Source organism: Dendrobates tinctorius, unplaced genomic scaffold, assembly GCF_039654945.1.
Source record: "Dendrobates tinctorius isolate UK_male_01 unplaced genomic scaffold, ASM3965494v1 ptg000044l, whole genome shotgun sequence".
Taxonomy (NCBI): Eukaryota; Metazoa; Chordata; class Amphibia; order Anura; family Dendrobatidae; genus Dendrobates; species Dendrobates tinctorius.
This window is the reverse complement of record NW_027361712.1, coordinates 33,619,076-33,644,229: the sequence shown is the minus strand read 5'-3', so window position 1 is coordinate 33,644,229 and position 25,154 is coordinate 33,619,076. Positions and strand designations below refer to the sequence as shown.

Sequence of the window (25,154 nt, the reverse complement as noted above, 5' to 3'; positions counted from 1 at the left end):
CCAACTCCTTCAGCTGGGCCATCATCACCCGATTAGCTTCTTGCTGGACGGCGGTGGACTGTACCAGCGCTTTCACCACGTCCTCCATGCTCATGCTTGCAACGTGATGCCCGCATTCTCCACCACAATGTGATAAAACACTCCGGGATCTCCTTTGCTGGGGTCAAAGGTCACGTGCGTTCAGTATGAAACTCAGGCGCAGAGCTGGATTCGGGTATAACTGACACTGGGTCAGGTTTATTCAAGGTGAAAGCAATGCAAAAGGAAATAAAACATAAAACAAATCCTTGCCTGTCCGGCACTAACTAAACAAAGTACAACCTAACTACCAACTGGAGGGCTTCTCCCGTCCAGCCAAAACCACAGTTGCATTGGGCACTGCTTCCACTCACGTGTGTGTCTCTCACACAGACAGGCTCTCTGTGTTCCCAGGCTGAGACCCTCACACAACCACCTTGCATCCTTTTATATCCACCTCCCATTATCCATTAGTAAGCAGGTGCGATACTGACCAGACTAGGCCACATAGGAAAGGAATCTGGGCGAGATATACCTGCCCTCATCCACTATTCCCACATGATTCTCACATATCCCCCCCTCTGCTCAGACCACTCCGGTCGAGCAATGACACCCGCCAAACAGTGCACTCGGGACAGGGCATCTGCGTTACCCATCTGTACTCCTGGGCGGTGCTCCACCGTAAAAGTGTAGGCCTGCAGGGCAAGGAACCACCGGGTCACCCGGCTATTCCGTTCCTTGTTCAAGTGCATCCACTTGAGAGGGGCATGGTCAGTGATCAGCCTGAACTTTCGGCCCACCAGGTAATATTTGAGGGCCTCTAGAGCCCACTTAATGGCTAGGCACTCTTTTTCCATGACTTCATACCTTTGCTCGTGTTTATTCAGCTTCCTGCTGAGATAGAGGACTGGGTGTTCCACTCCGTCCCTCACTTGTGAGAGTACGGCCCCGATACCGGTATCAGAGGCATCCGTTTGTACCACAAACTCGCTGCGGAAGTCTGGAGTCACCAGTACGGGCTGAGAGCAAAGTGCCCGTTTTAGGCTATGGAAGGCTTCTTCAGCCGCTAAACTCCATTTAATCATGACGGAGTCTTTCCCTTTTGTAAGATCCGTCAGGGGGGTAGCGATGGCTGCAAAATTGGGTATGAACCGGCAATAATAACCGGCGATCCCCAGGAAGGCTTGCACCTGCTTCTTGTTGACAGGTTGTGGTCAGTCCTGAACCGCCTGAATCTTATCAACCTGGGGTTTAACAACACCCCTCCCAATTACATACCCCAAATACCGGGCTTCTTCTAGCCTGATGTGACATTTCTTGTGGTTCACGGTTAGACCTGCCTCCCACAGGTCGTCAATCACAGCTTGTACTTTCTGGAGATGAGTCTCCCAGTCCAAGCTGTAAATGACAATGTCATCCAAATAGGCCGATGCATACCGCCTATGTGGCCTCAAGACTCGATCCATCAGTCTCTGGAAGGTCGCCGGTGCCCCGTGCAGTCCAAACGGCATATACACATACTGAAATAAACCTTCCGGCGTAGCAAATGCTGTCTTTTCTCTGGCAGCCTCCACCAGAGGGATCTGCCAATACCCCTTTGTTAGGTCTAGGGTCGTAATATACCGGGCTTTTCCTAACCGATCTATTAACTCGTCGACCCAGGGCATAGGGTAGGCATCAAATTTTGAGACCGCATTCAGTTTCCTGAAGTCATTGCAGAACCGGATGGTGCCGTCCAGTTTAGGAATTAACACATTCGGGCTGGACCAAGCACTGCGCGATTCCTCAATGACACCTAACTCTAACATTGCCTTCACTTCTCGGGAAACGGCTTCATGGCGCGCTTCCGGAATTCTGTAGGGTTTCACGTGAACTGTGACACCAGGTTCCGTTACGATGTCATGTTTCATTAGCGTAGTCTGCCCGGGTTTTTCTGAGAAAACTTTTGGTTGTGAAGTAGAAACTGCCTGACCTCAGTCTTTTGCCGCTCCGAGAGAGTCTCTGCAACCCGTACCTCCAGTACGGTATGCGAGCAGACGGGACGGGCCAGCTCCGCTGACAAGGCAGACTGATCTTTCCAGGGTTTTATCAGATTTACATGATAAACTTGTTCAGGTTTCCGTTTACCTGCCTGGTATACTTTGTAGTTTACTTCACCAACTCTTTCCTTAATCTCAAAGGGGCCCTGCCACTTTGTTAGGAACTTACTGTCCACTGTGGGAACCAGGATCAACACCCTATCTCCGGGTGCAAACGTACGGATCTTGGGGCCCCTATGATAGATTCTTTTTTGGGCTCCTTGAGCCTGCATCATGTGTTCTTTGATGATAGGCATAACAGCCGCAATACGGTCCTGCATTTCTGTTACGTGATCTATCACCGTTTTAAACGGAGTGACCTGACCCTCCCAGGTTTCTTTTGCGACGTCTAACAGTCCGCGAGGACGTCGGGCGTACAATAACTCGAAAGGCGAGAATCCCATGGAAGACTGGGGTACTTCCCTGATGGAAAAAGCAAATATGGAAGTAAATAGTCCCAGTTCTTCCCATCCTTGTCTATCGCCTTTCTCAGCATCTGCTTCAGAGTTTTATTGAACCGTTCGACCAACCCGTCTGTTTGAGGGTGATACACGGATGTGCGTAACGGTTCAATTTGTAACAACCAGCAGAGCTCCTTCATTACCCTGGACATAAAGGGGGTCCCCTGGTCGGTGAGTATCTGTTTTGGTATACCGACCCGACTAAATACATGCACCAGTTCCTTGGCAATCGTCTTGGTGGCCGTGTTACGCAAAGGGATCGCCTCTGGGTAACGAGTGGCATAATCCAAGATGACCTGGATATGTTGGTGTCCACGTGCAGACCGTGGAAGGGGCCCAACTAAATCCATCCCAATCCTCTCAAACGGGACCTCAATAATAGGTAGGGGTACCAAAGGGCTACAGAACCGGGGCTTAGGCGCAGAGGCTTGGCAGTCAGGACAAGACTCACAATATACACGAATATCGTGATGCATGCCTGGCCAAACAAAACAGTGTAATATCCTTTCGGTGGTTTTCTGGACTCCCAGGTGACCTCCCATCACATGTCCGTGGGCCAGGTCCAGCACCTGCCGCCGGTAGGGTTTTGGCACGACTAATAGTTGCACCGTGTCTTCCCCTTTTTTCTCTATTTGATAGAGTAAATCATTTTCCAGGACCATGTAAGGATATGCCAGCCTAGAGCCAGGTTCTACGGGTACCCCATTTATCACTTTTACATTTGTCCTAGCCTGAGAAAGGGTAGGATCCTTTATTTGCTCGCTTTGGAAGTCATCTTTCTGAACTTCTAAATCCAGCAAACGGGGAGGTGGACGGCTGTCTGCCTCCTCCTCTTCCCCGGTCCCCTCCGTATCACCCGCCATGACTGAAAACGGGAACTGCAGGTCATTTCCAGCAAACTCTTCCCCCGAGTCTTCCAGGGAGACCTCTTCTAGGGGTTCGGGACCCACACGCGCCCTGGGAGAAGAATCATGTACACTATTACCCTGGGGTATCAACTGATTCTCCCACAATTGCCAGAAGTGGGGAAAATCCCGGCCCAAGATAACATCATGCAATAACGCAGGGACGAGTCCCACTTTATGTTGCAAAGACCCATAGGAAGTAGTAATGCATATGACCGTGGTGAGGTACGGACAGGTGTCTCCATGCACACACGTTACAGAAAATTTGTCTGATGGTCCAGTCGGGGCTGACATCAGACTGGCCTTCACCAGAGTCACCAGACTTCCCAGGTCTAACAATGCCACCACATTTTTTCCATCAACAGTTAAATCACACAAGTGTTTTTCCACATCCTTTTGACCGGCATTCACACTCACTACCCGTGCAACCATAGACATGCGGTTTTTAGAGTCTGTGATGTCGCACTGCATGGGTTCAGGAGTGACCGGACAGTTCGCAGCAATGTGTCCCATCTCTTGGCAGCGGAAACACCTAATGGGCCCCTTGCTTAGACCATAGTTCGTTACTCTCGGCCTCGCAGTGCGGGCCATCCCATTTTCCTCCCCCACTGTCTTAGGGATTTTTCCTTCTCCCCTACTCCCTGGAACAGTCTTACTGGCTCCACGTGGAGATGATGAAGAACGAGGTGGGGTAGCGTCGTCTCGGAGTCCTTCCGCCACGGAGTAACGTTCAACCAGATCCACCAGTTGATCTGCCGTCGTAGGATTTCCATGGCTTATCCACTTCCTCAGGGCTGGCGGTAGAGCTCTCAGGTACTTGTCCATGACGACTCTCTGGATTATCTCTGGCACTGTCAACACCTCGGGTTGTAGCCACTTCTTTGTCACGTGGATCAGGTCAAACATCTGTGACCGCGGTGGTTTATCCGGCTGATAAGTCCATTGATGCACTCTCTGTGCACGGACAGCGGTCGTCACTCCCAGCCGGGCCAAGATCTCGGCTTTCAGTTTGTCAAAGTCCTGCGCGGCTTCAGGTTCTAAGTCATAATAAGCCTTTTGGGCCTCACCGGAAAGAAACGGGGCAATCAGGCCGGCCCATCGTGCCTTCGGCCATTTTTCTCGCACCGCCGTCCGTTCAAACGTGGTCAGGTATGCCTCGACGTCATCTTCAGTCGTCATCTTCTGCCAGTACCGACTCACGTGAATCACTCTCGACTCGGCTTCCAGGTTAACCTCAGGTAAGCTTGCCAGATGCTGCGCCACCTGCTGGAGAAGCGAACGATCGGTAGCTGTCATGTCCACCAACTCCTTCAGCTGAGCCATCATCACCCGATTAGCTTCTTGCTGGACGGCGGTGGACTGTACCAGCGCTTTCACCATGTCCTCCATGCTCATGCTTCCAACGTGATGCCCGCGTTCTCCACCACAATGTGATAAAATACTCCGGGATCGCCTTTGCTGGGGTCAAAGGTCACGTGCGTTCAGCATGAAACTCAGGCGCACAGCCGGGGTCTGGGTGTAACTGACACTGGGTCAGTTTTATTAAAGGTGAAAGCAATGCATAAAGAAAAAAAACATAAAACAAATCCTTGCCTGTCCGGCACTAACTAAACAAAGTACAACCTAACTACCAACTGGCGGGCTTCTCCTGTCCAGCCAAACCACAGTTACAGTGGGCACTGCTTTCACTCACGTGTGTCTCTCACACAGACAGGCTCTCTGTGTTCCCAGGCTAAGACACTCACACACCCACCTGGCATCCTTTTATATCCGCCCTCCCATTATTCATTAGTAACCAGGTGAGTTACTGACAAGACTAGGCCACATAGGAAAGGTATCTGGGCCAGATATAGCTGCCCTCATCCACTATTCCCACATGATTCTCACAATATATATATACACACACACACACCCACATCTATTGTATGTGTATATATCCATTCTAACCTGTCACTCTGTGCTAAGACTGTACCTGGCAGATCATTTGCCGGCTTTTAATCTATCTATATACATACATTATATATATATATATATATATATATATATATATATATATATATAGTTTCTGCATTTTTTCCCACGCTCATTAGTTCACCTCAGGTCAGGCAGTGACATCAGTGAGGCTGCGCGGAGTCCCTGGCTGACCTGAGGTGAACTGATGAGCGTGGGAAAAAATGCAGAAACTATATATATATATATATATATATATATATATAATTTTTAATTAATGTCTGTGTGTGTTTTTTAACCGTTTAATAGTCTAGGGTTAATAATGATTATGTGTCTAACTGACATCTCTCCATTATTAATCGGCTTAATGTCACCTTCCAATTGCAAGATGACATTAAGCCATTAATATTAACCCATTAGCCACAGCTACAGGGCAATGGGAATGGAGAGGATAAGTGCCAGAAAAGGTGCATCTTATAGATGCGCCTTTTCTGGGGTGTCTGGGGGCAGATTTTTGTAGCCATGGGGGCCAAAAACAATGGTCTCTCTCAAGGCTATTAAAATCTGCCCTCACTCACCTGCTTTACCTCTCTGGTTGCGATTTTGCCGCGGGAGCCCACGCATTTTTTTCTAAATAATTAACCCCTTAATTTAACACCTAGACGTCCCAAATTTTAACACACAAACCCTAATTTAATTATTAGTCAGGGACATAGAAAAAAAATACATGAAATGAAATGGTTTACTGTATGTAAACCATGTGTCATTTCAGGTCAGGTTGGGGAATGATTTTACAGAAGCAGGCAATTGAATTAGCGGCTATTCTGCTATGTAGAACTCTATGAAATGTAAAAATATATACATACTGTATATATATGTATATACTGTATATGTGTCTCAATGACGTATGTATGTATATATATATATATATATATTCTATGTGTATATATCTATTCTTTCACTTGGGTTTTAACCTGTCATAGGGATCCATTATATGTCCATTTTGCAAGCCTGCGAGAAAAAAACGGTATACGGATCACATACGGATTACTTACGGATGCTTACATAGGCAAAATACGCAGCCACACCCTGACAATGGATGACATACACTTAGTTACCCGCTGTTTACCTTGGATACCAGCTCCCAGCGCGAGCACGATGGTAACCAGGGTACACAGCGGGTAACTAAGCGATGCACGCGCTTAGTTACCCGTTATTTACCCTGGTTACCAGCGTCCTCGCTTGTCCTGATCGCTGGTGAGATCTGCCTGTTTGACAGCTCACCAGCAATCATGTAGCGACGCACCAGCGATCCTGACCAGGTCGTATCGTTGTCGGGATCGCTGGTGCGTCATTAGTGCAGGGTTCTCCAACTCCAATCCTCAAGGCCCACCAACAGATCATGTTTTCAGGATTTCCTGAGTATTGCTCAGGTGATAATTGCATCACCTGTGCAATACAAAGGAAATCCTGAAAATATGATCTGATGGTGGGCCTTGAGGACTGGAGGTGGGGAACCCTGGTTTAGTATAACGGGACCTTAAGATTGGGGACAAAGACCTTGGTTTGGTAGAACCACCCCAGCACTGAAAAATCCCCAAAACACTGGAGTGGTGCTTTAAAGAATGTATTTTTTCAGATGACACTTTCCATTTAAGTGTTGAAAAATTAATATAGAATTCAACATAGTCAAATTATTAAAAGGACTTGAATTAGGGTTAACACATTGCTTAGCAGTACTGTTATTGGAGAGCTCTGTCATCTTAAAGGCAATCTATTATTATTTCTTGTTTAGGTAACTTACTGGTTGAAGTGGCGGATATCTATGAAACTGTTGATACCAAAATCGAGGATCGCCTGAAAAAAAACACATTATGGATATGATTATTTCATCAATTATTCTCATTTTCAGACCTCAGTAACAGATCAGTATTTTACAGTACATCAGTATTTAGAAGTCAAAACCAGGGGAGGAACAAACAGAAGAAAAGTATAATAGAAACATGTCACCACTTCTGTATTTATCACCCACTCCTGGTTTTGGCTTACAAATACTGAGAAAAAATACTGACAAAATACTGAATGTGGCCTTAAAGGGTTGATTCCAACCATTAACTACAGTTTCATGCCCCAGGTCTCTATATTGTCCAAATAGGGGTAACGGATATAGTGCCTTTATGAAACAACCCTTTTAATCCCTTTGCACCAATTGTGATATTTGCATGTTGTGATGAGCATTTTCCCAGCTAATTCTTTTGCTTTTATACAATGTGTTGATGGCACAGACAAAAAACCCTGACATCACCTGAAATTTAAAGTCTTTGAACCCCTTTACTTTAATACCAAGCAACACAAATATGCCAGTCAAAAAAAAGTGAGAGTTTAAATGTGCTAAAGCAAATATAGAAGCAAAAAATATTCATTTTTAATTAGTTAATGCATTTTTTAACAGATATTGAAATTTACCTTGGAAAAATTGAGGTGCAGAAGGAGGAAATCTATAGTTAGGTCCCTGGATGACAAAAAGAATATATAAGGGTTACTGAGTGTTAATGCACCAGGTGGAAGATGGGGTTTTGCCAGGACAGGACAGAGGTCGTGTAATGTAGAGCCCTGTGACTCATTTTCCAGAACAGGGACTTGGGGACGCAACGCTCTGACTTTGCAATGGGTAGATACTGCGGGAGCTTATATAAGGCTAGTTTCACACTAGCATTTGGCAGAGCTGCGGAGGGCTGCGTAGTTCCTCTGTTAAGCCCCGCCCACTGCCGCACCTCTTCTTTCAGCTCCGCCTACATCGGCATGCGCCCTGCATACCCTAGCTTTAACATTGGGTACGCAGGCCATTCGAATGTATGTGGATGCCTGCGCCTGCGTCGTTTTGACACTGCACCGAGCTGTGTCGTACGCAACATGTTTCATTTTGTTGCGGTCGGCACAGAGTAAAAACGACGCATCTGCATACATTTGCATGGCTTGCATACCCAATGTTAAAGTTAGGGTATGCAGTGATTTTACAGTACACGGCAGATAAATTGCCGGCTTTTCTTCCATCTATCTATGTAATATATACATATATAAATGTATTGTATGTGTATATACCAATGCTATCTATTCTATTCTAACCTGTCACTTTGTGATTTTACTGTATGCGGCACATGAATTGCTGGCTTTTCAAAGGACATCGATGCGTAAAAATCAGGCAGCACTCTCATGGTCCGAGTGCTGTGAGACTTTTTTCTTGCACCCATAGGCTTGCATTGGCAAGTCTCAGACAATATATGCATGCAATCGCAGCATGCTGCGAATTTACACGTATGCCGAATACGACTGAGAAAATAAACGGTGATGTGAGCTGCCCCATAGATCTGGGCCGAGTACTATGCAATGTTTTCTCACATAGCACTCGACTGTATTTTACGGTAGTGTGAAGCCGGCCTTACAAAAAGAATCAGCTGTGATCCCATGCTGTCCTGTCTGTATACTCTTTTTCTTTCCTCCCCTGGCCAGGAGATACTGTATAACATGATCAGACCATGTTCCTGCTTGGTCACAGTACATAGCAGGGGCACATTTATAAGATTATCTAAGCACAGTAACTTTTTTTAACACATCCAATTGTGGATCATAGGCCGATCTCACACATGCGAGTGTAATGCATGAAACTCGCGCATCAATACATGCAGCCGTTCCCGAGTGCCGGTGGCAGTGCCTGGTATTGATGTATGAGTTTCTCGCATTACACTCGCAAGTGTGACCCCGGCCTTAGTTTTATTCCAAGATCTATTACTGTAATTAAAATGTATTTTGCTTATGGGCAACCCCTATAAGTTGATTGTTCAGGAGCTAAGTAGCTTTGGTTGTATCAGGTGTTATTATGAAGGTGTGGACCTGAACTTGTGTGATCAGGGGCAAAGAAGCCCCAGGTAACAGAGACGGGAAGTAAGAAAAGTAGTGTGGCCCAGACAAGCAGGAGGGAGAGAAGACACCTCCAAATTATGGGTGTCACATCCACTCTTTGAAGTTTAAGGTGGACCTGTTGATGTAATGTTAAAGTTCTGGAGCTTCCTATGGGAAGACAAATGCTGAGTAAAGCTATCTGTTTCACACTAAAAGCCTAATGAGTTGATTCCAGAGCGAGGACGTATACTGGGAGAATCTCAGACCTTTCTTCACTATATAGGGCTGTTACAGGTTTACAAGGATTTTGTTGGCATACCATAGTTCCTGACGGGTAATGCAATGGTTCTGGATGAAATCTTGTATGCTGACTTGGGGTTCTAGGAGGGTTCATTGCAGGTACAGGCCCTAAATGAAAAACGCAAAACTATAAGAAATCATGTAATCATATATATAGTATAATGGTGTTTTTCCATTAGTCATTATACTGATGAAATCTCCAGGATTGTTAAGATGGCCCCTCCGTTCATTCTCCGGTGGTCAGCCGCAGCGATGCGTATAAGCATGCTCGGCTACCTCTCCTTACACAGGAATTGACATTCCTAGATTCTAGCAACCATAAGAAATCTCAGATGTGGTGTGAACAGAGCCATAGTCAATAGCACAAGAAGTCCTCCAGAAAAGTTTACAGTTTGAAAAATGTTAAGCTTATATACGTTTACTTATTAAAAATGACAAAACCACTTGTAATATCAACCCTAGTAAGGCAAATGGACAATGGTTCTCACAGGCTAAGTTCACAATTATATAGTGCATTCCCTGTACACCAGTGTCCACCTCAGCTGAGCAGCTCTGATGAGAAGCCAATAGTGTAAGTGTATGTTTCCACTTGGCGTATTACATCTGGATTTGCTGTGGATTGAACACTGCGTACAGCCGCAGCGTTTAATCCATAGCGTTCAGATGTTACAGCATAGTGGAGGGAATTTTATGAAATCCCGTCTCCACTATGCGTCCGAATACTGACACACCCGCTAAACCAGACATGCGGCACGTCTTTTTAGACCGCAGCATGTCTGTTTACCTTCATAGTTTTTATTGTGAAAAACTGTGCAAGGTTATGTGCACACATTCAGCATTTGCAGCAAAAAAATCTGCTCCAAATACTGGAGTATCAGCAGGAAAAACGCTGTGTAAAATAAGCCCGTTTTGCTGTGTTTTTGAATGCTTTTTTATGTTTTTTTTTCAAATCATTTAAAAAGGTGAAGAAATAAAAAAAAAATTGACATGTTGAAGATTTCTAACGGCTTCAAATCTGCAATGAAAAATAAACAGCATGTGCATGAGAGTTCAGGAATCACATTCACTTTACTAGTAGAGAAGAGCACTGCATTTTTTGCGGACAAATGCAGTAAAAAGAAAACGAGTGACCATACCCTGAGTTTTATTTCCAAGTTTTATTTTATTTTATTTTGGTTAAGTGCTTGTTTATATAATTTTGTTTTACTTAATGCAGTACCTGAATAATTAGGACAGCATACAGCGCCTTGAAAAATATTCAGACCCCGTGAACTTTCCTACATCTTTTGACGTTACACCTAGAAACTTAAAAGTTTTTTATTGGGATTTTATGTGATATATCAACATGAAGTAACAAGTATTTGTCAAGTGTAAAGGAAATGACACATGGTTTTCTAAATATTTAAAAAATATAAATCTGAAATTTGTGATGTGCATTTGTATTCAGCACCCCTGAGTCAGTACTTTGTAGGACCACCTTTCACTGCAATTACTGCTGCAAGTTGTTTTGCATATCTAGAGTCTGAGATTTTTGCCCATTCATCTTTGCCAACTATCTCTAGCTCAGTGACATTGGATGGAGAACGTCTGCAATTTTCAAGTCTTGCATTCTCAATCGAATTTAGGAAGGAAAACAAGAAAACCGACCATAAAGTCTCAGAATAAACAAGAATAAATTAAAATAAAAATATACTTTAATGAAAAACCAGGAAGGCAACAAGGGGATATACAAGGATACAATGGCGTACACCCAAGGTTTATAAAAGACAATATGTCAAAAAGGAGTCATATTTACAGTTAAAACCAGAAGTTTACATACACTATATAGAAAGACACATACGAGTATGCATGTTTTTCTCAATATCTGACATGAAATCAGAATAAACCTTTCCCATTTTAGGTCAATTAGGATTACCATAAATATTAATTATTTGCCAAATGCCAGAATGAGAGAGAGAATGTTTTAAGGCATTTTTATTACGTATTGCAAAGTCAAAAGTTCACATATATTTCATTAGTATTTGGTACCATTGCCCTTAAACTGAATGACTTGGGTCAAACGTTTGGGATGTCCTTCCACAAGCTTCTCACAATAGTTGGTTGGAATTTGTGCCCATTCCTTCTGACAAGACTGGTGTAACTGATCCAGGTTTGTAGGTCTCCTTACTCGCACCTGACTTTTCAACCTTGCCCATACATTTTCAATAGGATTGAGATCAGGGCTTTTTGATGGCCGCTCCAAAACATTGACTTTGTTGTCCTTAAGCCACTTTGTTACCATTTTGGCAGTAAGCTTTAACTTCCTGGCTGATGTCTTGAGATGTTGCTTCAGTATTGCCACATAATCTTCTTTTCTCACGATGCCATCTATTTTGTGAAGTGCACCAGTCCCTCCTGCAGTAAAACAACCCAACAACATGATGCTGTAACCCCCATGTTTCACAGTTGGGATGGTGTGCCTAGGCTTCCAATCTTCTCCGTTTCCTCCAAATGTAACAATGGTCATTACGCCTACAAAGTTCAATTTTGGTTTCATCAGACCAAAGGAAATGTCTCCAAAAATTAAGGTCTTTGTTCCTGTGTGCATTTGCAAACATTAATCTGACTTTTTTTATGTGTCTTTTGAAGTAATGGCTTCTTTCTGGCAGAATGGTCTTTCAACCCATTTTGATACATTACTCATTTCACTGTGGATATTAGCACAATCTTCTGTGGATATTGACACACAGCTTCTGCCATCATCTTCACAAGTTCTTTTGCTCTTGTCCTTGGGTTGATATGCACATGTTGGACCAAAGCATGTTCATCTCTGGGACACAGAATCCATCTCCCTCCTGAGCGGTATGATGGCTGGACATTCCCATCTTGGTTTTACTGGCGTATAATTGTTTCCACAGTGAAATGAGTACTGTATCAACATAGGCTGAAAAGCCACTCTGCCAGGAAGAAGCCATTACTCCAAAAGAAATATAAAAAAGCCAGATTAATGCTTGCAAATGCCCACAGGAACAAAGACCTTAATTTTTGGAGACATTTCCTGTGGTCTGATGAAACTAAAATTGAACTTATTGGGCATAACGACCATTGTTACGTTAGGAGGAAAAAGGGAGAAGCTTGGAAGCTTAAGGACACCCTCCCAACTGTGAAACACCGAGGTGGCAGCATCAAGTTAAAACTGGTGGAAATGGGTCTTCCAAATGGACAATGACCTGAAGCATATTGCCAAAATGGTTACAAAGTGGCTTTAGGATGACAAAGTCAATGTTTTGGAGGTGCCATCACAAAGCCCTGATCTCAGTCCTATTGAAAATTTATGGGCAAAGCTGAAAGGCAGGTGCGAGCAAGGCGATCTACAAAGCTGTATCAGTGACACCAGTTTTGTCAGGAGCAATCAGGCCAAATTCCAACCAGATTAAGGGCAATGGTACCAAATACTAATGAAATATATGTAAACTTTTGACTTTGCATTAATAATGCCCAAAAACATTCTCTCTCTATTATTCTTGCATTGGCAAATATTAATAATTATGGTAATCCTAATTGAGCTATCTGAAACTCAACCTCTCCAAAACTGAACTTCTTCTGCTCCCATCATCTACTAACCTCCCTAAACCTGACACTTCCCTCTCTGTGGGTGGCACCAAAATAATACCCCGGCCTCAGGCGCACTGTCTGGGTATTATGTTTGACACCAATCTCTCCTTCACATCCCATATACAATCTGGGGTATCCACTACCTGTAATATGTTCTTTTAACGAAAAGAAGTAAAGGAATATTTTTTATAGCTACCTTCCTGCCTGAGATCGCTGGAGATTACTGTGTGTTTGGACTTGTACCCGCCAGGCCAGGGCGGCTCCGTGTGACGGTGTGGTTCCTGCTATCCGGAGGATGCTAAGGGGTGAGCTGAAACATATTTTCCATATACAATCTCTTGCCTGCTCTTGCCACTTACACCTAAAGAACATCTCTAGAATCCGCCCTTTTCTCACCATGGAAAAAACAAAAACCCTTACTGTCGCCTTGATCCACTCCCGCCTGGAATACTGCAACGCTCTATCAATTGGTCTCCCCGCTACTCGACTTTCCCCTCTCCAGTCTATCCTTAATGCAGCAGCCAGGGTTATCCATCTGGCTAATTGGTACTTGGACACGTCCGCTCTTCGCCAGTCCTTACATTGGCTGCCCATTCATTATAGGATCCAATTCAGATTACTTGTTCTGACCCACAAAGCTCTCCACAGTGCGGCACCCCTCTACATCTCCTTCCTCATTTCTGTCTATCGGCCTAACTGACCGCTGCGCTCTGCAAACGACTTTCAACTAACCTCCGCACTAATCCGTACCTCCCACTCCCAACTCCAAGACTTCTCCTGCGCTGCGCCAATCCTCTGGAATGCTCTACCCCAAGAAATTAGGACTATCCACAATCTGCATAGTTTTAGGCGCTCCCTCAAAGCACATTTGTTCATAGCGGCCTATCACGTTCACTAATTAAAGTCATTTTATGTGAAAGTGTGCATGTGTAGCCCATTCACTATCCTCATCTAACCCTCACTCCCTCAAGATGGCTGGACCATCATTGTAAATACACACCTATACTTTGTATCTTCCCCACCTCATTGTACAGTAGATTGTAAGCGCTCACGAGCAGGGTTGTCTAATTTTGCTTTAATTATTGTATTATTAACGTTATTTATGACTTGTGTTTTGAAACGGTTAAACTGTAAAGCGCTGCGGAATATGTTGGTGTTATATAAATAAAGATTATTACACTGTGTTCCAAATTATTATGCAAATTGGATTTAAGTGTCATAAAGATGTCATTTTTTGTTTTTCAAATAAACTCATAGATGGTATTGTGTATCAGGGCTCTTTGGATCACTGAAATCAATCTCAAACGCCTGTGATAATTAGTTTACCAGGTGAGCCCAATTAAAGGAAAACTACTTAAGAATGATGTTCCACATTATTAAGCAGGGCACAGGTTTCAAGGAATTTAGGAAAGAAAAAGGATCTCTCTGCTGCTGAAAAGCATCAAATAGTGCAATGCCTTGGTCAAGAGATGAAAACATTAGATATTTCCCAAAAATTTAAACGTGATCATCGTACTGTTAAGAGATTGTGGTTGATTCTGAGCACAGACATGTTTGTGCTGATAAAGGCAGAATGAGGAAGGTTTCTGGCAGGCAAGTTCATCGGATTAAGAGCGCAGCTGCTAAAAAGCCATTACAAACCAGCAAACAGATATTTAAAGCTGCTGGTGCCTCTGGAGTCCCTCAAACCTCAAGGTGTAGGATCCTTCAAAGGCTTGCTGTGGTGCATAAACCTACTATTCAGCCACCCCTAAACAGTGTTCACAAGCAGAAATGGTTGCAGTCGGCCCAGACATACATGAAGACTAATTTTCATACAGTCTTGTTTACTGATGAGTGTCGAGCAACCCTGGATGGTCCAGATGGATGGAGTAGTGGATGGTTGGTGGATGGCCACTATGTCCCAACAAGGCTGCGATATCAGCAAGGAGGTGGAGGAGTCATGTTTTGGCCTGAATCATGGGGAAACAGCTGGTAGGGCTCTTTAAGGTTCCTGAAGGTGTGAAAATGACCTCTGGAAAGTATGTCAAGTCTCTGACTGACAGCTGTCTTCCATGGTATAAAAAGCAGAAACGTGCCTTCAGGAGCAAAATCATTTTCATGCATGACAACGCACCATCTCATGCTGCAAAGAATACCTTGACTGCTATAGGCATAAAAGGAGATAAACTCATGGTGTGGCCACCATCTTCCCCTGACCTCAACCCTATAGAGAACCTTTGGAGTATCATCAAGCAAAAGATCTATGAGGGTGGGAGGCAGTTCACATCAAAACAGCAGTTCTGGGAGGCTATTCTGACTTCATGCAAAGAAATACAAGCAGAAACTCTCCAAAAACTCACAAGTTCAATGGATGCAAGAATTGTGAAGGTGATATCACAGAAGGGTTCCTATGTTAACATATAACTTGGCCTGTTAGGATGTCTTGGAGTTAAATAGCTTTTTTGTTCCGTAAATGTGACCTCCTAATGCTGCAAATTCCACAAACGAGCATTTTCAGTTCTTTAAAACATATCAAATGTTTAGAAATTCTACTGTGCCTAATAATTTGGAACAGTGCAATTTGAGTTTTTATTCATTTTGGAGATCATACTGTTATCATTGGGAGGTTTCTTCAATAAAATTTGATGTATACTCTAACGGGTGATGACTTTTATTAGACTGACTGTCATTTGCACCGACTATTTAGGAAAATCATAGAAAAATATAATTTGCATAATAATTTGGAACACAGTGTATATTTATTATTGACCTAAAACATGAAAGGGTTATTCTGATTTCATGTCAGATATTTAGAAAACCATGCATATGTGTCTTTTTACTTAGTGTATGTAAACTTCTGGTTTCAACTCTATATAGTATGGTATAATGTTAACAATTGTATTAAACTGTGCATAGTAGAGAATATATAGATATATACTGTATATATATATATATATATATATATATATATATGAATAAAAAGTTTACCAATACGGCATCTGACCAATGGAAAGATGCAGAGATGCCTACGTAAAATATCAATGCAGGGCTAAATCCACTGCAATAGAAAAGAGTAATCAGGAGACTCCCGGCTGAGTGGTGTCCACCCCATTTTTAGATGATGGATTGAGCAGTCTTAAATGAGCTATTCAGAGGTTGGATTTTTTTTTATAACCTTACCCTGCTTTAGTCTTCTCCACAACTTTATCCCTGACCTGTCTGGTGTGTTCCTTTGTTTTGATGGTGTTGTTTTATCGCCAATGTTCTCAAACAAACATCAGAGGCCTTCACAAAACAGCTGTAGTTGTACTGAGAATAAATTACACAATTACAATTTACTAATTATGCTTTTTCTTGAGACAATTGGTTACTTAGGATTTTATTTAGGGATATTAGACTCCAGGGTGCTGAATACAAATGTAAGTCACATTTTTCAGATTTATGATTTTAAAATAGTTAGAAAGCCAGGAATCATTTCCTTTACACTTGACAAATACTTGCTACTTTGTATGTAGTAAGGGCCAGATTGGGGGGTGGTCCACTGCTTACTGCGCACAGACACGAGACGGAGGCAGATTTTCAGGTACAACAGGTCCGAGTTTATTGGCCGTCCTCCTGACGACCGTAGCAATACACCGCAGCACCTTTACAGCTCTCCGTATTCAGGCCCGGGTACCTGCACCTTCCTTCTGTCGTAGTGATGTTCCTTGCGGCTCTTTCACTGGGGCTGCCCTAGGCCTATCCACCGCCAGCGCTTCACCAGTCCGAGGTCGTCGTCAATTTGGTACCCCCGGGGCCTCGTCTGTTCTGCGGTTCTTCGTGTCGGGGCCACCACCCTGACTTCTTTTCTCCTCAGTCCCCTGGTCGAGCTCTCCTCTACTGTTCATTCTCCTTCACTGTCTCTTCTCCTCTTGAGCTCCTCCCAGGACATGGAACCCTCTGAAACCCTCTCCTGTCCTATATATCTCCCTCCTTGGGAATTTCCCTTCTGGGTTTCTATCTCCCCGCCCCCCATGACTAAGCTTTTTCATAGCCCTAAGCTGCTGTAAAGTCCTGTTCTCACGCTCCTCCCTGCCATCTTGTGGTCAAACTAAGGTACTGCACTCCTTTTCCATATTCCCCAGTTGTTTCCCTTCTGTCATTACAAACATCCGCCTACAGTGCACAAACCGTCCCTTCTCCTTACAGACAAGTCCGTCCGTCAGGTCACCTTCCCTACATGTATACAACACAAAATCGAATTAAAACGCATTTTATTTTGCGGGTGTAACGTGAAAAAAATGTGGAAAAGTTCACGGGGTATGAATATTTTTTCAAGACACTATATATAGGAATATGGACCATACGGTTGACTATGTGAGTGAGTCAGAATGGAGTAGAAGCAAATTAACAAGATTAGAACACAACTTTACTATTTCATATCTTTATTCTTTCTCTTCTCTCCCCACCACACAGTGTAATTGTATGTCACTATCAGACATCAGACTGTCATACCTGCAAATTGACATAAAATTGAGTAATATAGATAATTACTTGCGTAATTTGGAAACTGAGGTCTGGAGTTAGATACCTGAAAGACAATAGATATACACATAATTATTTAAGAATGTTGATGCATACATAAACCGAAGGGTATGTATATGATGAAAATGATACCGTTGTCATACCATAGCACTTCTTGGGGGAACTTGTGGTAAAGTTTGTGGCCGAACACCTGTAGACGTATTTTGCATGTTTGTAGGCACAGACTCTGAATAGTAGAGAAACATAAGGAATCACTTATGTGAAGAAGTATGTCTTAAGTTGTATGAATGAAAGAGGTTTTCCATCTATTTGACAAACTTTTAGCAAACATTATATCGGTGTGGGTCGGACTGCTGGGATACCCTGATTTGCAGAATAGGGACCCCAATCGGCTAGTCCCACTCCTGTGTGTGGCCGCTGTGGAGATTTGGATGGAAAGTCACGATCCATACTGTAGAAATCCTTCCAACTGAGGCAGCAAACAGGAGAAGAAACATGGTCATTGGCTGTAGTGATCTTGGGGGCCACATCAGTCTGATCCCCACTAATCTAACACTTGTCACAGCGTGGATACATGATAAATATGGTAAAATGATTATTTACCCAGTAACGCAGGTGCTTCTTCAGATTTGTTCTTAGTAGTTAATTTGTGAAAAAATTCCGACATATCTTTAGTATTTACAGACACATTTTGTCCTGATTGTGAAGCATCTGTTGTCTTACCAGACGGGGTAGAAGTATCCTTAGGAATAAGTAAATGCACAATTATTTATTGGCTGAGTTATGCATAGAAATAAAACAATTAATAAATATAGAGATAAAGCCTCTAGGTAAATAAATGGTGGGTTAAGCCAATCAATTGCACATATGAAATTAAAGATGACACTTATTACTGAAGACATAGGTGCTGCATTCAAGTACCTTACATTATCAGTACAAATTATGATTGTGTCGCAGTGAATTAGAGGCCACCAATAGTCTTCCCAATGTCCCCACTGAAAAATAGGGCAGTTAGGTAAGGCAATGGGGGGAGATTTGTTTCCGGGCCTCATTTGTGCAAATTATTTGCAATCTTTTACCTTTTTGGTCCAGCTGTGACACTCAGTGGTGCATGACAGGAAGTGGTCAATAGTGGCCGGTCAGATGTGGCATAAGGCTACGCTCCCACAATGAGTATTTGGTGAGTTTTTGATATTGTAGATTTTCTGCACTTATAAAGTAAATTATGTTACTTGCCTTTTATTGCATTTTTTGTCTCTTGTTGGTATGTCATATTTTAAATAAAGCCGCTTTGTTTTTGATACTTCTTGGTGTTTGGCTTTGACAAAAGTTTATTGATACAGTCATGTGCAGATTAGATGGGTTTTTGCCACAGAAACACACTAAAAACGCATATGAGGTTTTTACCTGCGGATTTTCCGCATGTACAGTATTGCTAGCCTATGGGAAAAATCTGCACATAAAACTCAGTACCTGCAAGAGAAATCGACATGTTTTGGATTTGAAACAGGCAACGCAGGTTAGTGTTTGCTGAGTAAGGCTCCGTTCCCACGATGAGCATTTGGTGCGCTTTTGACCCTGCATATTTTTGCTGCGTCAAAAGCACAGTGTCTTACAGTTCCAACAATGTGGATTGGATTTATAGAAATTTCATGCCCACTGTGCTTCTTTTTAACCCCTTTCTGACATCTTATGTATTATTCCATCCATGTGACCTGGGCCTATTTGACCAGAGACGGAATATTACGTCATATCTTTAATGTGACACTGCGACTGAAGTCGCGGTGATCGAATTAAAATTCCAGTGTCATCTTACGTGTGGGTAGATGGTGCCGGCAGCCTGGGGGGGTGTTGGCACCCTCCCGCACCCACAATTGCTGTGATTGGCTGTTCTGAACAGCCAATCGCAGCATTTCTCAGTGTTTCAGCCAATCAGATTGGCTGAAACACTGATTTCCAGTCTAGGATTGAGCCAGGCCTGGCCTTAAAGGACCCAGATTGGCAGGATTGCTAAATGCAGGGCAAACACTCAGTGTGACCACGCTGTGCCCTGCCGGTGACCTGCCTAGGATTGGAGCTGTAAGAGCACCGATCCTAGGCATGGCCTGGAGCAGCTGATTGGCGAGATCGCGGATTACATCAATTGCGCCAGTCACAGGGCACAGCCGTGGTGTGACTGCGCTATGCCCTACTGGTGACCTGCCTAGGATCGGAGCTGTGAGTTCCGATCCTAGGCTGTTGCCAGAGTCACCAGGGCCAGCTCTGATTGATGTGATCGATGTTATCGATCACACCAATAACAAGTCAGAGCAGCGGTATGACCGATCTGTGACCTGTCTGTGACCACGCTCCAGATCCTCACACTTGCTCAGGATTTCTGCAGAGCGGTCATGCTACAGAATCTTCTGCTGTGATTGCTGTGAAGACCGTGACACCACAATCCCTGCTAAAGAGCAAAGAACAGAGAAGAAAGAAGACAAGACAGAGGAAAGAAGACAACTGTGTTTTGTGATCCCTGCCCGATCTCTCTTCATCCACCCCAATCCCCATCTTCCCTCCTTCCCCCCTCCACCCTTCCTCCTCTTTTTACCCCCCTCTACCCCCCTTTGTGCCGCCTCCATGCGCACATTTAGCAGATGATGAGTGTTGATTGGTTACGCGGTTCACCAATCAACACTCGTGGTCGCTGTTTTCCACTTTTCTTTTTTACCCCCCTTTGTTTCACCTCCGTGCGCACATCCAGCAGCCGCCAAGCTTTTGATTAGTGATGCAGTTTACTCACCAGAGCTCCTGCCTGCTGTTTTCAATTTTTCTTTCTCACTGATTCCTGATTTTGTGGCAGAATCAGGGAATCAAGTTTGACACCACCGGCCTCACAGAACTAGACTTTTTCAAAGTCTTTTTCTCTGAGGATTAACCTCATGGGGAGCCAAACTAATTTATATGCTCGTCAATTTTTGGCACAAAACCCCGGTTCATCATTTTCTAACTGGTCTCCTGTAGATGCAGTTGAAATGATGCAGTTTGGGGGTCTAGCCCTTCACATGGGGATCCTGAAGAAGCCAGAACTTCAGCAATATTGGAGTGTTGATGTTTTATATAACACTCCAGTGTTCCGAATGGTCATGGCCCGGACACATCTTGAGGCCATCCACAAATTCCTGCATTATACCCATAATGCACAGTGTGCCCCATGAGATGACCCCAACTTTGACCGTCTGTTCAAAGTTCGGCCGGTCATCGAACACTTCAACAAAACGTTTTCTGAAGTGTACGAGCCCGAAAGGGACATCTGCGTGGATGAGTCCTTAATTAATTTTAAGGGAAGAGGGCCAGGTACAGAATTAATCTCTATAAGCTGTGTGAGAGTACCTCAGGGTACAGCCACAGGTTTAGAGTTTACAAAGTGAAGGACACTAGGATTGAACCCCCTGAATGCCCCCCTGTCCTGGGAGTGAGTGGGAAAATTGTGTGGGATTTGGTGCACCCACTGCTGGATAAAGGTTATCACCTCTACACGGAAATCTTTTATACCAGCATCCCACTTTTCAGATCCCTGTCTGCGTGAGGTACCGCAGCATGAAGTACTGTCCACAAAAATTAGAGAGGCCTCCCAAAAACGCTACTTGGGCAGATGCTCAGAAGGAGTGACAGCAGAGCCCAATGTAGCGACCACCTGCTGGTTTTCAAGTACAAGGACAAAAGAGATGTCTCTTTCTTGACCACCATACACGTGATGGCAACGCCATCAGCACTGTACAAGGTACCTCTGCACAGGTCAGCAAACTGGACTGTGTACTGGGGTACAACAAAAACATGGGGGGGGCGTTGATCTGCCTGATCAACTACTCTAGCAGACCAGTGCTTTGAGAAATGCCAAAGTGTGGTACAAAAAGCTGGCTGTGCACATCGTACACATGGCAATGCTCAACGCTTTCCTGTTGTCACGATGTGCAGGCCAGACTGGTATGTCGTACCTTCATTTCCAGGAGGTAGTGATTAAGGCCTTAATCTTTGGAAATCAGGAAGGCCCCAGTACTTCTGGAACTGAAAGTGCTCGTATCGTACCAGGTGAGCATTTCCCGGGGGAGGTCCCGCAAACTGGAAAAAAAGGAAGGTTGCAAAAGAGGTGCCGTGTGTGTTACAAAAAGGGAATACGCATGGACTCCATTTATCAATGCGACTCCTGCCCCGACAAACCTGGCATGTGTATGAAAGATTGCTTCAAACCGTACAAACTTATTACCCTCACCCACAAAGCACTCCATGGCTCAGCACCACCCTACATCTCCTGCCTTGTTTCAGTCTACCACCCTACCTACTACAGACCCTCTCATCTCTTGGTATCACAGACTTGGCCCTATCTTGGATTGCGTCATACCTAGCAGACCGGACATTCAGCGTCTCCCTTTCGCACACCACCTCCTCACCGCGCCCCCCTATCCGTCGGAGTCCCGCAAGGTTCAGTCCTAGGGCCCCTGCTCTTCTCCGTTTACACCTTCGGCCTCGGACAGCTCATAAAATCTCAAGGCTTTCAGTATCATCTCTATGCTGATGACACACAGATCTACATCTCTGGACCAGATATCACCTCCCTACTAAACAGAATCCCTCAATGTCTGTCTTCTATTTCATCCTTCTTTTTCTAAAACTTTACATGGACAAAACAGAATTAATCATCTTTCGCCCATCTCACGTGACCTCCCCAACAGACCTATCCATTAAAGTAAACGGCTGCCCACTCTCTCCAGTCCCACAAGCTCGCTGCCTCGGGGTTATCCTTGACACTGATCTCTCCTTCAAACCACATATCCAAGCCCTTTCCGCTTCCTGCCGACTTCAACTCAAAAATATTTCACGGATCCGTACATTCCTCAACCAAGAATCTGCAAAAACCCTAGTCCATGCCCTCATCATCTCCCGCCTTGACTACTGCAACCTCCTGCTCTGTGGCCTCCCCTCTAACACTCTCGCACCCCTCCAATCTATTCTTAACTCTGCTGCTCGACTAATCCACCTGCCCCCCCACTATTCCCCGGCCTCTCCCCTCTGTCAATCCCTGCACTGGCTCCCCATTACCCAAAGACTCCAGTTCAAAACCCTAACCATGACATACAAAGCCATCCACAAACTGAGTCCTCCGTACATCTGTGACCTAGTCTCCCGGTACTTACCTGCACGAAACCTCCGATCCTCACAAGATCTCCTTCTGTACTCTCCTCTTATCTCCTCTTCCCACAATCGCATAAAAGATTTCTCCCGTGCATCCCCTCTACTCTGGAACTCTCTACCACAACATATCAGACTCTCGCCTACCATGGAAACCTTCAAAAAGAACTTGAAGACCTACCTCTTCCGACAAGCCTAAACTTGCAGTAGCCACCGATCCACCAAACCGCTGCACGACCAGCTCTACCCTCGCCTACTGTATCCTCACCCATCCCTTTGTAGATTGTGAGCCCTCGCGGGCAGGGTCCTCTCTCATCCTGTACCAGTCGTGACTTGTATTGTTTAAGATTACTGTACTTGTATGTATTATGTATACCCCTCCTCACATGTAAAGCGCCATGGAATAAATGGCGCTATAATAATAAATAATAATACCTGTGCCCTCCGTTCTGCTGATGACCTGAGGTTAGCATCCTCAATAATCAGAACCTCCCACTCCCGTCTCCAAGACTTTACACGTGCTGCGCCAATTCTTTGGAATGCACTTCCCAGGTCAATACGATTAGTCCCAAAACCCTACAATTTTAAGTGTGCCCTGAAAACGCATTTATTCATATTGGCCTACCACCTCAACACATTAACCTAATTATCCCCGTGTGGCACAGTCAAAAGTTTTACCATAACCAGGTTCCCCGTATCATGTTTCCACATGCTTTATGCATCTATGAGCCCTCTGTGTCCGTACTGTTACTGTTAGGTGTCGGGTTCCGGGCGCTGCACAGCGGGAATCCCGAGCCTTGCCATCGACAGTCTCCCATTCCTCTCTGGCCGCAGTGGAGCCTGCTCAGCAGACTCCACGATCCTGGTGTTCTGCCCACACCAGCATTGTGGGTTCGGTTGCTGGTGCCACCTCTGGTCCAGTTATTGCAATGCAGCCTGGACAGCAGCAAAAGACTCCAGAGTCTAAGTCCTTCCTTCGGTCCACTGAGCATGCTCATGAGACGATCTCCCATTGGGGATCGGGAGTCACATGCTCAGGTCCTTCTCCAGTTCTGATTGGTCCATCTGGAGGATGAGGAAGGTCCCGGAAGGGAACGGCTATAAAAGGTTTGCATGGCCGCCCCGCCATGTGCTATGATAGACTCTGAGGCTATGGTACTTAATGCATGTGTGATGATGGATGAATGAGCCTGGTGACTGACGCATTATAATTCCCCCTCCTTGGATATTACGCATGTGTTAGGGTTAGGAATTGGAGTCAGCACAGCAGCTCTGACCCTGCATAGCGCTGCAGTGTTTCTCATCGTCTTCCTCTTGCGCCTTGGACGTCGGCCAGTACAGGTCTTCTGGACCACCGCTACCGCAGCGTCCGCCTAAGTAACGCCGTGCGACTCAGGAGTGCTTTCCAGCTCAGTTGATAGGCTGGTTAGTGGCGTCCGTCAGGGCAGACAGTGTGCCCGTACTAATCGGTGGTTCACACTACCGTGACCTCTGACGCTAACAGGTTGCGGTTGTTCGCCGGCTGGCACGTGCCTCGTGATATAACGAGGTTTGTGTCTGTTCGCACCGGGTTAGTGTTTTCGCACCGGTGTCCGGCTCTCTCCTACACACCTTCTCCCCTTTGTTTTAGCTGCAGTTGGTCACCTCTGCACGGTGGGCCCTGGGCTGCGAACGCACCTTATATATTATTTCATCTTTATTATTTGGTGCGTTCCGCTAGCCCGTAACAGTTACACACTTAACATTATGGCTGATCCAAACAATCAGGGCAATTGTTACCACCCACCTTCTACCTTTTTTCCTCATAGATTGTAAGCTTGCGAGCAGGGCCCTCATTCCTCTTGGTATCTGTTATGATCTATGTGATTATTGTTATGCTGTAATGTCTATCGTCTGTACAAGTCCCCTCTGAAATGTAAAGTGCTGCGGAATATGTCGGCGCTATAGAAATAAAATTTATTATTATTATTATAAAGTCTGCATTCCAAAACGTCACTACTTCCCTTCCGAGCCCCGACGTGTGCCTAAATAGTAGTCCAACATATGGGGTATTAGCATACACAGGACAAATTGGACAACAACTTTTGCAGTCCAATTTCTCCTGTTACCCTTGGGAAAATAAAAAATTGGGGACTAAAAGATCATGTTTGTGGAAAAATATGATTTTTTATTTTCATACCCGTTCGTTATAAACTTTAGTGAAACACTTGGGGATTCAAAGTACTCACCTCACATCTAGATAAGTTCCCTGGGGTGTCTAGTTTCCAAAATGG

General features: G+C 44.5%; 1 protein-coding gene and 1 long non-coding RNA gene across 2 annotated transcripts in view; one reads left to right on the top strand and one right to left on the bottom strand.

Moving 5' to 3' along the window:
- Window positions 1–25,154, top strand: part of LOC141089178 (uncharacterized) — a 210,579-nt gene that overhangs the window by 131,011 nt on the left and 54,414 nt on the right. The window lies entirely within an intron of this gene.
- Window positions 1–25,154, bottom strand: part of RIPK3 (receptor interacting serine/threonine kinase 3) — a 128,327-nt gene that overhangs the window by 55,286 nt on the left and 47,887 nt on the right. Inside the window, exons 7-12 of the mRNA XM_073575504.1 lie at window positions 18,316–18,454; window positions 17,856–17,938; window positions 17,722–17,758; window positions 9,632–9,720; window positions 7,879–7,924; window positions 7,217–7,269 (exon numbers count right to left, since the gene is read on the bottom strand). Of these exons, the coding sequence (XP_073431605.1) occupies window positions 7,217–7,269; window positions 7,879–7,924; window positions 9,632–9,720; window positions 17,722–17,758; window positions 17,856–17,938; window positions 18,316–18,454 (447 nt within the window). The remainder of the gene's footprint in view (window positions 1–7,216; window positions 7,270–7,878; window positions 7,925–9,631; window positions 9,721–17,721; window positions 17,759–17,855; window positions 17,939–18,315; window positions 18,455–25,154) is intronic.